At 36.7% G+C, this 17,325-nt stretch overlaps 1 protein-coding gene across 1 annotated transcript in view; it reads right to left on the bottom strand.

The window, feature by feature from the left end:
- The window catches only part of ENPP1 (ectonucleotide pyrophosphatase/phosphodiesterase 1), a 54,747-nt gene that overhangs the window by 10,702 nt on the left and 26,720 nt on the right, over positions 1-17,325 (bottom strand). Inside the window, exons 10-21 of the mRNA XM_083379937.1 lie at positions 14,749-14,814; positions 13,485-13,557; positions 11,693-11,801; positions 10,496-10,627; positions 8,932-8,963; positions 7,320-7,447; positions 5,603-5,672; positions 3,367-3,454; positions 2,473-2,648; positions 1,750-1,795; positions 1,490-1,644; positions 29-164 (exon numbers count right to left, since the gene is read on the bottom strand). Of these exons, the coding sequence (XP_083236063.1) occupies positions 29-164; positions 1,490-1,644; positions 1,750-1,795; positions 2,473-2,648; positions 3,367-3,454; positions 5,603-5,672; positions 7,320-7,447; positions 8,932-8,963; positions 10,496-10,627; positions 11,693-11,801; positions 13,485-13,557; positions 14,749-14,814 (1,211 nt within the window). The remainder of the gene's footprint in view (positions 1-28; positions 165-1,489; positions 1,645-1,749; positions 1,796-2,472; positions 2,649-3,366; positions 3,455-5,602; positions 5,673-7,319; positions 7,448-8,931; positions 8,964-10,495; positions 10,628-11,692; positions 11,802-13,484; positions 13,558-14,748; positions 14,815-17,325) is intronic.

Here is a 17,325-nt window from a genome sequence, read left to right as displayed (position 1 = left end):
TAGAAAGAAAAGAGAAAATGCAAATTACTTGGAGGAAAAAGAAATCCATAGTTAAGCTGAGGGTGATTTTTGTAAAGTGAACAAGTTTGACTGCTGTTTAAAGAAATACGATGATCCGTGTAGAAGCAGCTTCTGCTGGCACCTGCAGAGGCGTTCCATCTGTCCTAATTAACAAAACAAAAATACCAGTGGTTATGTATATTTATTGTGTATAAAGAATAAGACAAGATAAATATACAATAATCCAGGTATATTATGAAAGAGTGTTTTGTTTTAGCTCTATTAAGTCTATACAGAATGTACCTCTGGCTAAGTTTACATGCTTGCAAAGAGGATTTCTAAAAACTCTATTCACACTCTATTCACAGCATTTATCATTTTATAAATCCATTATATTTTCCCCTATCAAGAGTATACTGATGTAGTCCTCATTTTGATCTATTTCACTTTCCAGCTTCCTACAGTTATTTTTTTTTCTGGTTCATATTAGGCTCTCATTATCAGATAGAGCTTATGTAAGACAATTGGCCCACAGGAGTTATGAAATACAAACGTTCAAACTGCTGTGCACATAGGCCTTTACTTGTCAAAAGAACTGGGTGGCAATATGTATGGTTTTAGGATGCAACAGGACAGAATTAACAAATTCTATTTCTAATCTATTCAGAGATTGTTTATGTCTGTGCGTACATTGGTATAGGCTGTGCAGTTATCTGAATGCAAAGAAGAAAATGGACTTCAAACTCATATAAGGGTTCAGAAAATATCAGTCAAGACCATCTTAATTAAGCATGTCTTTTGCCAGGATTATCCTTTTTTTCCTGACCAGGAAATGATGCAGCTGCTTTTAAAGTGCTGCTAAGGTGGGCTACCTGTGCAGTCACACATACTTCCAATTACTGTACATTGGAAGTGTACATTACGCAAGTATCATTAATCAAGTATCCCTGCACAACATGCATGCATTCATACGTTGCGCAGCACACACTGAGAAATTATATAGAGAGGTAGTGATTTAATCTGCCAGCAACATAATAACTCTCCAGAACTAAGGCCAATTTTCTTGTATGAAGAGAAACTAGCAAAGGACAGATCAAAATAAATAATGGTCCTGATTTGGCTGGAGGATGATGCAAATTCAGGGGAGAAAAGTCCACAATACATCTGTAAAGAAGCAACCAGTTTTTAATTTCTGGTTCTGTGACTCAGAGAGAAGAATATGCTATATACTTATCATGTATTTTCACTGCAGAAATACATGCAAACATGTGGTCACAGCTGGCAAAGAAATCAGGAAAAAAAATCCATCAGCCAAGCTGCATATGTTTCATGTGTTTACTTAAACCATTGCTGAAAACATGCACTATTTAAAAATGATTTATCTCCATAGTCTTCGTTCCCCACCTAAATGAGCCCACATCTGGCTTGCCACATTGTTCTTTTCCTGCCACTCATTGCTTTATATCTTTTGAATTACCCACATACTTACATGCTTGTTAACAGAATAGCTACTCCACAAAGGCATCTTGATGTTCTGGCTAAATCCACTGACATAATGATGGTTGTGAAGGAGGCAAAACTTCTGCTTCTTTTGGAGTACATGGGGCCTCCCAAAAGGCAAGTTGTATTTTTCTATCTTCTTTACTACAGAAGGTAAAAAGGCAAACTAGGTCTGCCACTATACAGCAACTTCCCAGTCAGTGTTTTCTGCTTAATTTACCCATTTCCAGAAGCAGTTATAATACTTACTTTCTGAAATAGTAAGATCTACCTGTGGTTGAATCGGTGGCAGGGGCTATATGTAAAGGAAAGCAGAAGATGAAGTCATTTTTTATGCAGCATCAGACAGAAGAAACAAATAAAAAGCTATGAAAAAAACGATCTACAGTAAACGATTCATAAATTGCTAGAATGATGATACTGAGTAGCATTGAATAGCGAAATGGGAGGCATATAAATGATATGAGTGTAGAGATATAAAGATAGATGAGATGAGATGAGAATACACACACACATACACACATGAGAGAGAGTGTGTTCTAGTCATGCCATAGCCATGAAAGCCAGCTGGGTATCCTTGGGTTAGTCACTCTCTCTCAGCTCAACCCACATCACAAGTTTGTTGTTTTTGCGGGGTCATCTTGGGTTATTTGTAAAAATAAGATGATAGATAATAGATAGATAGATAGATAGATAGATAGATAGATAGATAGATAGACAGACAGATAGATAGATAGATGATAGATAGATAGATAAAGAAAGAGAGAGAGATAACCTTAAATGAATTGTATCCAAATTTGTCATATACAACCATGAAAATAGGAGCCATTTTTAATTAAAAATCACCAAAAATTCTGATTGCTATTCCTGAAGAACAATTGTTTCTCTAAGTCAGGGGTCTTCAAACTTGGCCCTTTTATGACTTGTGGACTTCAACTCCCAGAATTCCTCAGCCAGTCTCTAAGTCCTTACCAAAGATTTACATGAGCAGATATGGCCATCAGTGGAGGTCCTCGGCCTCACCAAAGGGCATGAAGAAGGACTGCTTTCTTCTTTAGGATGCTTGGGAATATAAGTGACTCTCTTTAGAAGGTGCCTGAGGCTTCCATGAGTTCCATTGTTAGGGGCTGGTGTTAAATCAAGAAGATCTAAAATGGTTGAGAAAACTGTGTCAAAGATATTGAAGATATGCTTTACATCACAGTTTAAACGTAATTCTTATAATAAACATGCTATGTACATAAATGGTCACTACTTATCTATGTGCTAAATTTAATAGCAGGCCATGCCAGTTATTCCATAAAACTATATATATATAAATAACTGTCCGGTGTGACTACAGCCTGTTCGATGGCCTTTGAGATAAGGCTGAAAACAGGAAATAAAGATTTGCCCCATGTTTGGGGCCTAGCAAGGTAATCTAAGAGTTAACATATGACATATATATATATATATATATATATATATATATATATATATATATATATATATATATATATATATATATATATATATATATATATATATATTGCTATTTTAAAAAATCCTAAGTACAAATAACTGTTATTAATAAAAAAATAGTCAGGAAGAGTTCAATGTATGGATGAAAACTAGAGAGATGCCCCATATGGCAAGTTTTAAAGAATCAAAATTTTTAAAGGAAAAGAAAGGGAGTTAGATAGGGACCAAATTCCACTTCTAACATTACTGGAAACTGGCACCAGCACAGATATCAGAAATATTTTTTCAGCTTTTCAATATAATAAACGTAATTAAAGTAAGTAATATAATTCTAGATGAATGGTAAATATTTTCTAGAAATGTTCTGAGTTGATGAGATAAAGGGGTCAAGCCAATTTATCGTACCACACATTAAGTTGTAGATTTCAATATTTTCAAATGGATCAACTTCTGTTTGAAACTTGAATCCAGGCCCAAATCCAATAAAGAGTGCCTATAACAAAAACCACAAATCTATTTACTTATTTATTCAATTTCTATAGCTGCCCAACTCAACTAAGTGACTCTGGTTGTAATTGGAATATCCAGCTGGTCTTCATCTGTAAAAATTGCTGAATTCCCCAAAGCAGTTTACTAAAACTTGCCTTCAGAAGAAGAGAAGGGTTAAATCTATATTTAAAAGACAGCTGGCTCCCCTCTTAATAGATATATACAAATAGAAAAGTCACACAGGAAATCCAGATAAAAGCAAAATTTGATATAGCATAGCTGACAGCAGAAATCACAATAGATTTCCACAATGGTCAATAATCCACTAGAACTACTTTTATTTCTCTGAACAATTGGAATATGTACCAAATCACACATCTTTCTGTACAAATGTTAGTAGATTCATAGGTTAACTGCTTCCATTTTCTGTAAGTATTTAGAATACATCTGTGTTAAGATAAATGACAGCGAGCTGAAAGCTTTATTCCAGGCAATGAGGTTCATCAATTCTTTTGGTATTTTTTTTCTTATTTTCTCCTAAAAACATCTGGCTCCCCCCCACTATTGTGAATATTCTACTGCAAAGATTTACATATTTTCTCTTTCAGTAATATAAAACAGCAAAGTTCTCCCAGCAAAGCTATTTAGCTACTCTTTCCCCCCCCCCAAAACATTATGCCTTTGCATTTCATCACAGCTGCTCAAAAGATAATATCAATGCAAAATGAAGAGGCTACCATCTGGCTACAAGCTGATTCATTCAGCCACACAATCACTGTTTCTAACTTAAACAAATATAGATTATGAAACTCACAAATTTAGTATCCACTACTGAATTACTTTCATCCCACAATATCTCATTGGCTGCTCACAGAAGGAGAAGTTCTTGCAATTTAATGGAAATTAAATATTGCAACTGAGAAGGTACTAATAGTCTTGAGATTATCACACCAAAATAGTCTTGAGATTATCACACCAAAATAGTCTTGAGATTATCACACCAAAATTAGTATTAGTAATTAATACTATTTATTTATTTATTTATTTATTTATTTATTTATTTATTTATTTATTTATTTATTTATTTATTTATTTATTTAGAAATTTGCCACACATCTCATGTCAAACAACTTGGGGCAGCTTACAGCATAAAAACATTAAAAAAAATTAAAACGAACAGATATAAAATTACGAAGCAGATAAAAATAATGTATGTTTTGAGCTCTTCCTGACTAAGTCTGAATTAAACCTTTGAGGTCTACTAAACTGTCAAGAAATAGTATTAGACTCAAAGAAGGCTATATTTTTTTATTCATTTAGTTGTATCTTGCCTTTATTATTTTTACACATCCAACACACCTTTTTCCTCTTATTTTCCCCAGAATAATAACAACAACACTGTGAGGTGGGTTGGGTTGAGAGAAAATGACTGGCCCAAAGTCACCCAGCTGGCTTTCAGGCTAAGGTGGGACTAGAACTCAGAGTCTCCCACTTCCTAGCCTGGTTACCTTAACCACTAGACAAAAGTGGCTCTCTATAATATTCTCTGTTATACAAAGGTCTGAAGAACTTAATTCACATTTTATACTTCAGCAAAGAAAATCAGGCTGAATATTAGAAATAATTTCCTGATAGTAAGAGTGAAGGTTCTAAACACTGGCAGAATAGCCACTGTCAGGAACAATTTAGTAAATTTCTCCACAGAGCAGGGGGTTGAATTGGATGGATTATAAGACCCATTTCAACTCAACATCAGTATTATATTTTCACCTATAGTATGAAGTTACTGTTTTCTATAATATAAAGTTACTGTAAGTTCATAGGCTGCTCCCAAGCAAAGATCTATTGAAAGGGGCTTGGTTTTCCTTTCCTGAGGGAGGAAAGTCCCTTGAAAGGTTGAAGGAAAGAAGAGGAAAGAGAGTATGACAGGGTTCTTCAAACTTGGCCCTTTTATGACTGGTGGACTTCAACTTCCAGAATTCCTCAGCCAGGCACGCTGGCTGAGGAATTCTGAGAGTTGAAGTCCACCAGTCATAAAAGGACCAAATTTGAAGACCTCTGGAGTATGGAAATCTGAAAATGGTTAAAGAACCCAAAAGCAGCCTAGGTTTATTAAAAAGTTTGGAAGGCACCAACAAATATTGCTATTTACCTGCATGTTTGCAAATACATTGTCTGACCCATGAAATCCACCAGTGCAATATTTGAGCTCAGACCGTGTCCTGCAAAACACATAATAACAACAAATAAGACTGCCAGGATCAATTGAAATAAAATCTCTTCTTGGCCTTTCTTTTCCATATTGAGTCTTCTTGACACAATGTAAGCCCATTCTCTCCTTTGGTGGCTCTGATTATAGAATGCTCTTTGTCTGTTTACTAGTTTACTATCCTTGATGAGATTTGTGCCAAACTCCTTCAAGAACCAAAGCACCTGTATATTTATTTGAGTGGTTGTCTATCAAACCATATGTACAATATGGGTAGCTCCTAGTTGGAAGATTTTGGAGCTTACATAATTGTTTGGCAGGTGCTCTGTCCCACCCAACATATCTACCCCCCATGCTCCTAGGTAGAACTTTTATTACACCTCTTCGGTTCCTAAGACCGACATTGCAAATGAATTAAAGTCACCTGAAGTTAGAGAAGGTAGGAGAACTGATTGTCTGAATTCACAGATGACCACTCAAATAACTTCAGTTAAGATCAATAACTAGTTCTTCCACATTGGGGCCTCTGTTGTTCACAGATAACAAGATGAAGGAGAATCTGATTCTCATGACTAAGGAGAGGGCAACTGTTCCAAAAGTTGCAATTCTCAATGAACAGAAGCTTGATAAAGGTGGAAGGTTGAGGCCATATGGCCCCCGGCATAATGTTAGCCTATGCTACTCTTGCTCTTGTGGAATGAAATGCAAGATAGAAGTGTAAGATAAGGCAGCAACAGTAATGGCAGGAATAGGCAACACTCCAGAAGACAGGCTTAAAATACAGGAGGATCTAGACAGACTTGAACACTGGGCGCTATCTAACAAAATGAAATTCAATGGTGAAAAAAATAAAGTTCTACATTTAGGCAAGAAAACCCAAATGTATAGGTATAGAATAAGGAGTACCTTGCTCAATAGTAGTAACTGTGAGAGGGATCTCGGAGTCCTAGTGGACAATCACTTACTGTAAATATGAGCCAGCAGTGTACTGCAGCTGCCCAAAAAGCCAACACAGTGCTAGGCTGCATTAACAGAGGGATAGAATCAAGATCACGTGAAGTATTAATACCACTTTACAATGCCTTGGTAAGGCTGGAATACTGCATCCAGTTTTGGTCACCACGATGTAAAAAAGATACTGAGACTCTGGAAAGAGTACGGAGAAGAGCAACAAAGATGACTAGGGGACTGGAGGCTAAAACATATAAGGAACGGTTGCTGGAATTGGGTATGTGTAATTTAACGAAGAGAAGGGTGAGGGGTAACATGATAGCAGTGTTCCAATATCTCAGGGGCCGCCACAAAGAAGAGGGAGCCAAGCTATTCTCCAAAGCACCTGAAAGCAGGACAAGAAGCAATGGATGGAAACTAATCAAGGAGAGAAGCAACCTAGAACTAAGCAGAAACTTCCTGACAGTTAGAACAATTAACCAGTGGAACAACCTGTCTCCAGAAGCGGTGAATGCTCCAACACTGGAAGTTTTTAAGAAGAGACTGGGCAGCCATTTGTCTGAAATGGTATAGGGTTTCCTGCCCGAGCACGGGGTTGGACTAGATGATCTCTAGGGTCCCTTCCAACTTTACTATTATGATTATGATAAACAATTTGCTCCCATTTAAGTGAAATAAATAGGAATTAAAACGAAAACCAAGAGCTTACCGGGCAAGCTGCCACTGCTGGTCCATATAAAAATGTACAGATTCAATCCGGTTATTACTGGCATAGTGAAATCGCTTGGGAAGCATCTGCTTCAGGTATGCCTTGAAATGCTGCTCTGGGAGCAAACACTGCAATGGAGAAATCACAGTAGATGGTCATATCCAACATGATGCAAAATATCTTACAGAGTTTGTTTTTTTCTCTCGACCTTGATTGTAATCCGCCCTCAGAAATCTACACTGGACAGTACTTAGAGATGTATGGAGATTTAAGAGGTAGAGAAATCAGCAATGACATTCCTCCTCTGATTACAGATAATTTTACCTATGTGTATTAAGGTTTACTTTTTTTTCTTCCAACAGGTGGCCCACAAGGAGCAGATAATGCATAATTGAAGTTGTTAAAGCACAATTAACCATAAGCAAACATTTAATAAAATATAACATGACAGCCATAATAAATAACCAATTTCTCTTTCCATATTAAGCGTCTAAAACCTGCTTGCACATCAAAGGCTTGCCTAAGTAAACATGTTGGGCCTGTACTTTTTTTAAAAATATAATTTTTATTGAAGAGATTTTTAACAAGATTAAAAACAATACAAATATTAGAAAGGAAAGAAAGAAAATTAGGAAGAGTTATGAATAACTAAGAAAGAAATAAAAAATATTAAAGAAGCATCCTTCAATTTTTTTGGGCATTTATATTTTACCCACTCTATCTCTCTCTTTAAGGTTACATCATCTGGGCCTGTACTCTTATAGGAAAATATTTTAAGTCAAATGAAGCATTAAAGCACAAAGCTCATGGCTTGTTTTAACTTGATTTGAAGCACAGTTTATTATGATCTGAACTCTTAAGGTATTGCTAATATTGTAACATTCTGTGCAATGGGATATGAACCTGATCTTCCTACTTTCCATCTCAAAACTTTTCCGGTGATTTTTCTCTGAGACTTTCTGTAATGTTACGCAAGAAAACTGAAAACACATCTGGTATTTCCCAAGATCTCATTGAATTGGACATTCCAATTCAAAATCTCACATGAGAATAATAATAATTAAAAAAAAACTACAGGGTTTCGGTATCTTGCAAGATTTTGGCCATGTAATATTTTTAAAGTATTTCTGCAAATGCTATTTCGATTGCTGTGCTGTAGCTATTGCAGAATCCACAAGTATTTTTGTATTCAAAAATAATATTCAAAATCATGGTTTACCAACCACAATTTCTAGATTTAGAAATAACACTAAGACAAACCAAACCACCTAATCACTTAAAATGATGGGTCAAAGCATAGTCAGGCTATTTGGGGGGAAAAAAACTTCTTCCAGGATTACTTTTTATACCAAATACTGATTCTTGTTTAATTTTTTTCTTTCCCTCTCAGAAGAAAGGAATACGATAACAGCAATATAATAATATACCAAGGGCATGGAACCCCCATATCTTGATATGTCTGAAGAAGGAAAGGTATATTAGATCTGGATGAGTTGACTAATTCTATCAATGATGGGAAAAATGTAGCTAATGTAGTTTGCTGAGTTGGGCAACTATATTAAATCTAATCAATAAATAAGAGTTGTAACTTGAAGAAGATGTCAGTACTTACTGTAAGGTTTTTGACAAGGCCTTCATAATCAACTAGAAGAGTTAGATGAGATAATTAGTTACCTATAGTTTTAAAAAAAGAAAAATAAATAATGTCCAACTAAATATCTGCATCACATTTCATCTTGTTTATAAGCTAATCAAAATGTTGTTCTCTGCCACAGCCATTAAAAGTAACTCTTTATTGTACAGAACACAAGTGTGTAACACGTCAGTATAGATAATGCTAAAACAGTTTTCTGAAAACTGCCCCATATTGAATTAATATTCAACATTCATACGCTGTAGGAGATTTTTGAATGGTCAATATAATTGTTAAAATAATAACAAGACAAACTATATTATAATGTGGAATTAAAGGGCATAATGTTTTTGCTAAAGTATTAAATGCTGACGGCCTCTTCCAGACTGGCTTGCCTACACATAATGATCCCAGGTCCAAACTTGCACTAGATGAAAACAAATAGTGCGAGTAACTGCATGTTTCAAATTACATACAAATGTCTACAGAAAATACGTAATTTTCCCCAAAAAATGTCCATATAAAGGTAACAAGCAGCAATTGTAATTTTTTGTTTTAAGATATTATCTGAAAAAAATATGACTATAGATATGTATTGAAAAGATTTCAAAGATCAGTTGATTACTCAGTTCACTGAAAGACTACTTCTTCACTGTAATTCCCTATCCTCTATGAAGCTTTGCCTACTGGTAGTAAAGAAATGTTGGAATCTAGTACCTGATACTGAACATTCAAGTTTTGGCTTTAAACTTAATGCCTATTAAATTGGCAAATCATAATTACAATATTTCTATTTGTTTTGATTTGTGATCCTAAGAGAAGTTCAGTATTACAATTTTTATTGGAAGGTCTATGTCAAAGTTTCCAAAAGTTTATATAGTTACACCCAATGGTGGAATTCAGCCAGTTGACACCACTTTGACAGAACCAGTAGCTAATTTTTTGTTGCCCAGGCCCAGAATGGACCTTCAGAAGCAGCATCCAGACAGAGAACCGGTTGTTCACATATTTGCATCCCACCACTGGTAACACCTTTAGTGTCTCAGTAAATTTTTTACAGCACAGTAGGCTTAAAGTGCACCCAAAACTCAGCTTCAGGAATGGATGTCACAAAAATTTAAACATCCCACGGCATCCCCGTGAGTTTGCATCCAAGAGCCACAGTGTAGGAATCCCAGGCCATGCCCTCCCTACATGAAGACTGATAGAGAGGAGTATTTAAATTTTTGTCATTGTTGTTTAAAAATATAACATTGTGACTTTTTTTCAGGTGCAAATAAAGGGTGGAATCCAGTATTGGTCATATTCTGGAAGAAAGAGAACATATGCAGTCCCCCCACCAAAAAAAATTATTCTAGAAGCTCTCCAAAACAGGAGAGAATTGGCCAGCCTCACTTCTGCGAGTCAGGTTATCAGGAAAAGTTCAACCAGTAAATGCAAACATTTAATCTGATCCCACAGCTTCATATAAGATCAACATTCACACACTAAAACAACAATACAAAACAAGCAAGTAATTCAGATTGGTCTAGTAGTTACATACAAGAGAAATACTCATCTGGAGAATTTTGGGGTCTTAAGCGAGCTGCAGGGCCAGGTACCACAAACAGGTCTTTAACATTGCCCAAATATGTATCCAGGTAGACTGTTTTTTGGCAGTTAGCTTCCTCCATTCCTTGCAAGAAAAATATAAAGATTTATGCTTGTTTATAAATATGTACATATTTTACTATGCACTGAGTAAAAGTAGCTCTCAGGTATAATTACTAGCAAGAATTAGCTCTAAGACTTGCTTATTCATATAAATGAATATAAATTATTTCCATTTTCCATATTGTTTCCAACTTCTTTATATGCAAGTCCCAATGACTGAACAAAACGTACCTGTTTAGAACCCACTTGAACTAGCGGTCTTTTAAAATAATGAACATCTAAGGCTCTAGATCAGGGGTGGGGAACTATGGGCCTTTTATGAGTTGTGGACTTCAACTCCCAGAATTCCTGAGCCAGCTATGCTGGCTCAGGAATTCTGGGAGCTGAAGTCCACAAATCATAAAGGGGCCATTGTTCCCCACCTCAGTTCTAGATCAATGTCAATTCAATCCAATTAAGATATATACATGCCTGGGCCCAGCATTTATACATGGAGCTCCAGATGGCTGGAAATGTAAGCAACTGGTGTTTATACAGTGGTTAGCCCAACCAGCAGGCAGGGTGTCACATGGGTAGCCTAATCAGAAAATCTAGAACATTCATTTCCTTCCCGACCAAGTGGTGCTCATTCTATGGACAACATCCTCTGAAGCTGTACTTCATATATAACTAAAATGAGTCATCTGTATCTTACATTAGCACTTTCATTTTCACTAAACATTGTTGGTTTGGTACATGGCTTCAATTAAACCATGATTATAATTTCTGTAATCAATAAAAACCAGATGGGTTAGAATTAAGTCCAGTAGTGACCTTATGAAAATTTGCTCCTAAACTAGTCTACATTTTAGAAGTTTTTTAATATTGCCAGACTACTGCAAAGTTATCTTTTCTTTCAAAACAATAGTTTATTGTTTCATTATTTATCTGGTTTATTGATTACAGAAATTATAATCACAGTTTAACTGAAACCATGTGCCAAACCAACAAGGCTTAGTGGAAATGAAAGTGCTAATGTGAGATACAGATGAGTCATTTCAAGAACGTTTTATGTATTCTAAAATCTACATGGTTTAATAAGACTTACCATGATCAGAAACAAGAATAATATTAATGCAGTTGTGAAGGTTCATTTGCTTAAGCCCATCCATCAACAGCCCAACCACTTTGTCTACTCTCTCTAATGCAAGAATGACCTGCAAATCAAAAGCGAAGAGAGGCAAAGTAAATAAGTTAACCCACATTTCAAAAAATGGTGGTTCCCAATAAATATTCTGCTGTCAGTAGAAAACATCTGTCAGCAATATAGAGTAAGAATTGGTTTTTCATTAGCCTCCCTTGCTCTGTCACACCTATCAACCTTTAATTCTGATTGATATTGTTTGGAGAGCATTTTGGCTGCACCACAGCTGGCTGATGATACTTTCCATCAGCAGCAGAAGATTAGTTAGATATCACCAAATAATTTTTCCATGTCCTTCATGATAGCTGCTAACTCAAGTAAAATTACTTGTGACATAGACCACTGTCTAAGATTAGCAATTCCAGCAATGATCATTCATTGACTGCATGGCTGAGCTGTGCGAGACTGCTGTTTAGTCACCCCTGTAACTGAGTTAAGAGATAAAGAATCTTCCATAATAAAACTAAGCAAACAAAGCCTTGCAGACTAGCCAAATATTGTAGAAAACATTCCAAATTTCCAGAACACTTAACCAAGGAGGAGTATCACAAAAGCAAATGATAGAGAAGAAGCAAAAATATCTAAAAATTAGGCCAATCCTGATATGTGCATCCTTCCTCAAAATAGTTGTTATTCCAAGCCACGTGATAAGAAAAAGATGTTGTTATTATTTTTAATTTATTAAATGTACGTCCCACTTTTCTACCTATAAAATGCCAATGGCAGCTTACAGTGATTAAAAATACAAATGGTAAAATATAGGAATAAAAACAATGAAATTAAAATGAAACCAAAAGTAAAATCAATGTCATTAGAAACAATTCAATTAGCAATTAAACGTTTTTCCTAACTGTTAGAAAAGTGATTGTCAAACATACTCCCTGGTCTGGGGACCACTTAAGAGAAAACCATCCTCACATACTCGATAGCCAAACTTCTAGCAGCAAGGGAGATTTTCAAAAGGATGATTCTGGCCAATATAAGTAACCAGGCAGGTTCAAAGCAGAAGAGAAAAATTTTCACATTTTTATACAGTGTATGTCTATTTCAAGAGGAAGAAATGAGAAAAAAGACCTCACAGTGCTGGTCTTCAATAATCCTTTTCTAACCCAGGGGTTTAAATATGTAAAGAATTCTGCATGCGGTTGAATGTTCAACAATTTTTTCCTCCCTATCTAGGGATAGGCATTGGCCTCCCCCTTTAAAAATTAACTTTCACTTATATGTTTAATGCATAAAATTTGATCCAAGAAGTACTAAAGTGATCTCTTTTCAAAGTTCCATACTACCATCTGATCCTTTAACCCAATGCACATACATATAATTCTCTGTTATCTAGTTGGGTCACTTATTTTTTTAAACACTTCTTAACTTTTAATCCTAAGTCAAATTATTTAATACGACTGTAAATCTGAAATCTTCTTTAATAATTATGTTTAATTAGCGATCTTGTCCGTGGTCTCCATTGAATGTATTCTGCATCAAGATCTTTCATAGTTTTCACTTTTTATATGTCATAACATTATACTCAAAGAGCTGTGCATCATTTTTATAATATATGAATAATTAAAAGGGTGTTTTATTTTAAATGAGGGGATCAAATAGCCTTTTAGTTAGATTTCTTTAATGTTGTTATCCTTAATCTACCATGGAACTTAATTTAAAAGAAATGCCATTATAACATCCATTTACTTACTTCACTGCTGATTGGCCCATAAATGTGTCCTGAGGAATCTGGTTCTTCTAAATACAGAGTGTAAAAGTGTGGTCTATATCAAACAGCATTAAAATGTAATATTTTACATATAAATTAAGAGAAGAGTGAAAATATTTAAATTCAGTAGACTTCATTAGAAACAATTGCATTAAAAACAAATCTTGTGGTGATTTATATAAAAATGTATATAGATAACATATGTGGATAAAGCATGAGGACCAAGAGGGTGGATTCTGAATCAAGCAACCTCTTACTAAATGGCCTCAAGCCAGGGGTCTTCAAACTTGGCAACTTTAAGACTTGTGGATTTCAACTCCCAGAATTCCAGGGCTGGCTGGGAATTCTGGGGGTTGAAGTCCACAAGACTTAAAGTTGCCAAGTTTGAAGACGCCTGCCTTAAGCAAATCATGCTCTCTCAAATTTGGCCCACGATATGAGTAGTAGTAGTAGTAGTAGTAGTAGTAATATCAACTTACTACAGTATGCATGTATGTTATAAGGATTTAAAGTATGCACATGAAGCATTCTGAACAATTGAAAGCACTGTGTAAATGTTACCTCTAGTGAAACCTCAGTTTAAAGGATTTTAATTCAACAGAATTCAGATTCAACAGATAAAATTTCCACTACAGTTACAGTTGAATTATAACATTGTGGCATATAACATTCTATCCAGGCTAACAGATAAATGGGAATAATAGAAACTCCTTTCACCAAACTGAACCATTAACGTGAAGAAATCACTATGTATTATACTACTCCACATTTGTACTATGTTACAGTATAAGCTTTTAAAGTAAAGGTAAAGGTTCCCCCACACATGTGTGCTAGTTGTTTCCGACTCTAGGGGCCGGTGCTCATCTCCGTTTCAAAGCTGAAGAGCCAGCGCTTCTCCGAGGATGGCTCCGTGGTCATGTGGCTGGCGTGACTAGACGCCAAAGGCGCACAGAGCGCTGTTACCTTCCCACCGTAGTGGTCCCTATTTTTCTACTTGCATTTTTATGTGCTTTCGAACTGCTAGGTTGGCAGAAGCTGGGACGAGTAACAGGCGCTCACTCTGTTATGCGGCACTCGGGATTCGACCCGCCAAACTGCCGACCTTCTGCTTTTATGAACCCTTTAAAATTTATTGAAACAAACTTCACAACATCCACAAGATAAGCTAAATAGCCAATTCAACATAGCAGTTACTATTTGCCTTTCTATTATTTTATACATTGCTTTGCGATGGCAATTTACTTACCTTTCTTCTTCTGGTAATTTTAGCCAGCTAAGAAATGTTACTACTCTTTCTTCAAATGGTATTGATCTAAAGAGAAAATACCAACAGAACACAGAGACTTGCATTTGGCTTTGGGCAACTGTACAAGCCAATACAATGTTAATTCTAGTGAAACTATTAATGAGGTTAAAATAACAGCATATTCTAAAAATCCAGAAAATGGGTCATTATAGATCAGGATTTGAATATTGTAACAATTATTACTTAGATACTTTGAATCAAGCAAGTTTTATGAATTCCCATCTGCACTGCAGAAATCTGGACAGTCACTAGATGGCAGTAACTCTCTGATCATCTGAATAGCAATAGCACTTAGGATTATATACTGCTTTATACAGTGATGGAATTCAAATACCTAAACAACCAGTTCTCTTATTCGATGCAGGTCTGGGCCTCCGAGGCCTAGAACGGACTTCCGGAAGTGGCATCCACGCACTTCAGGTGGGCCGTTCTAGGCCTGGGAGGCCTCCTCCAGGCCTCTGAGGCCTAGAATGGACTTCTGGAAGCCAGCTGGTTCTCCAAATGCAGCAAAATTTAGCTACCGGTTCTGCAGAACTGGTGCAAACCAGCTGAATCTCATCACTGGCTTCATACTACTTTACATCCCTCTCTAAGCGGTTTACAGAGTGAGCATATTGCTCCCAACAATCTGGGTCCTCAATTTTATCGATCTTGGAAGGATGGAAACCTTGAGCCATTCAGAATCAAACTCCTGGAGAAGCAGTGAGTTAGCCTGCAGTACTGCATTCTAACCACTGCGCCACCACAGATCCATAATATTGTACCCTGAGGATTTTATCTAAGACAGGGGTCTTCAAACTTGGCCCTTTTATGACTTGTGGACTTCAACTCAGCATGCCTAGCTGAGGAATTCTGGGAGTTGAAGTCCACAAATCATAAAAGGGCCAAATCTGAAGACCTCTGATCTAAGAGATGCAGAAAAGAATAAGTGATGATTGGTTTGAAATAAGCCTATCATTCAGAAAAGAGTAAAAAGATATTTGCCATAACATGATTAGCTAATTAAGGCTTTCTGCCTACTATTTTTATTATAAGAAATATTTTCATGTATATCTTTGAAAACTAATTGGATTATTATGAAAATATTCAGAATATTTTAAACATCAAAATTTTCTAAAACAAGTGGGGCTATTTAAGTGCAGGAATATCTGCCTAGCATTTTCAGAGTCTTGTGCTTGGAAATGCATATTTAGGACAAGCACACAGATATAATTCTAGAAATTCTATAATTACATCAACCCTGTGTGGATGCTGTGTAGCTTTACAAGCCAATACAATGTTAATTCTAGTGAAACTATTAATGAGGTTAAAATAACTTCATAAGCCCTAAGAAGTATGTCCTTGTTTAATGGAACATCTGGAATCAATAAAACTTGTCTTTTTTGCGCAATGTAGATAGACTCAGTTACAGTGGCAATGGGTATAATATCAGAAGACCTGAAAGACCAGGTTAGGGACAGATCAAGGAGAAAATTTATCTGTGTGGTTGAAAATAATCAATCAATCAACGCACTATAAAGCTAATCCCCTTCTGTCTCTCCCCTACCACCTATGAAAAAACCTCTCAAACTATATGTAAGAAGGACATTTGGAAAGAATTACAAATTCAGAATTCTTACAGAGCCTTTCAGCAAGTTGTATAACGAAAAAAATATTGAAAGCTAATTAACTTCTCAGAATGTCATCAATACTAATCTTCAAATCTTTATACAAAAAACAGCAAATGCATCACAAAGTAATTTTTAATAAACAAGCAACTTAAAATCAGCATAATAACAAAATCAACTAAACATGCAATCCCATAGAATGTAGGGGTTCCCAACAGAACAATTAAATAAATGGAATCCATAAGATAATACAAAATTAAATGATATGCTAATGACTTAGAGCATCTACTGGAGGATTTACCGTATATACTTGAGTATAAGCCGAATTTTTCAGCCCACTTTTTGGGCTGAAAAATTCCACTTCGGCTTATACTCCAGTCAACAAAAAAACTTACCGAGGACTTGTGCGCGGCCGAGGCTTTGGTGCTTCCGGGATCACGCGCACCTCTCCCAAGCCACCGCCATCCGGAGACCTGCCGACGTTTGGGGAGGTTTGGGGAGGTGCGCGCGCACCTCCCCAAACCTCCCCAAACGTCGGCAGGTCTCCGGACCTCCGCGCCTTGCCTGCCTGCTTCTTTCCGCAGCGGAAAGAAGCAGGCAGGCAGGCCGCGGAGGAACGGAGACCTGCCGACGTTTGGGGAGGTTTGGGCGCCTCCCCAAACCTCCCCAAACGTCGGCAGGTCTCCGTTCCTCCTGCCGACGTTTGGGGAGGTTTGGGCGCCTCCCCAAACCTCCCCAAACGTCGGCAGGTCTCCGTTCCTCCGCGCAGACCTGCCGACGTTTGTGGAGGTTTGGGCGCCTCCCCAAACCTCCCCAAACGTCGGCAGGTCTCCGTTCCTCCTGCCGACGTTTGTGGAGGTTTGGGCGCCTCCCCAAACCTCCCCAAACGTCGGCAGGTCTCCGTTCCTCC

This window comes from Vipera ursinii (genome assembly GCF_947247035.1).
Source record: "Vipera ursinii genome assembly, chromosome: 1".
NCBI lineage: Eukaryota > Metazoa > Chordata > Lepidosauria > Squamata > Viperidae > Vipera > Vipera ursinii.
The sequence above is the reverse complement of the archived record's forward strand: the minus strand, read 5'-3'. Positions and strand labels throughout refer to the sequence as shown.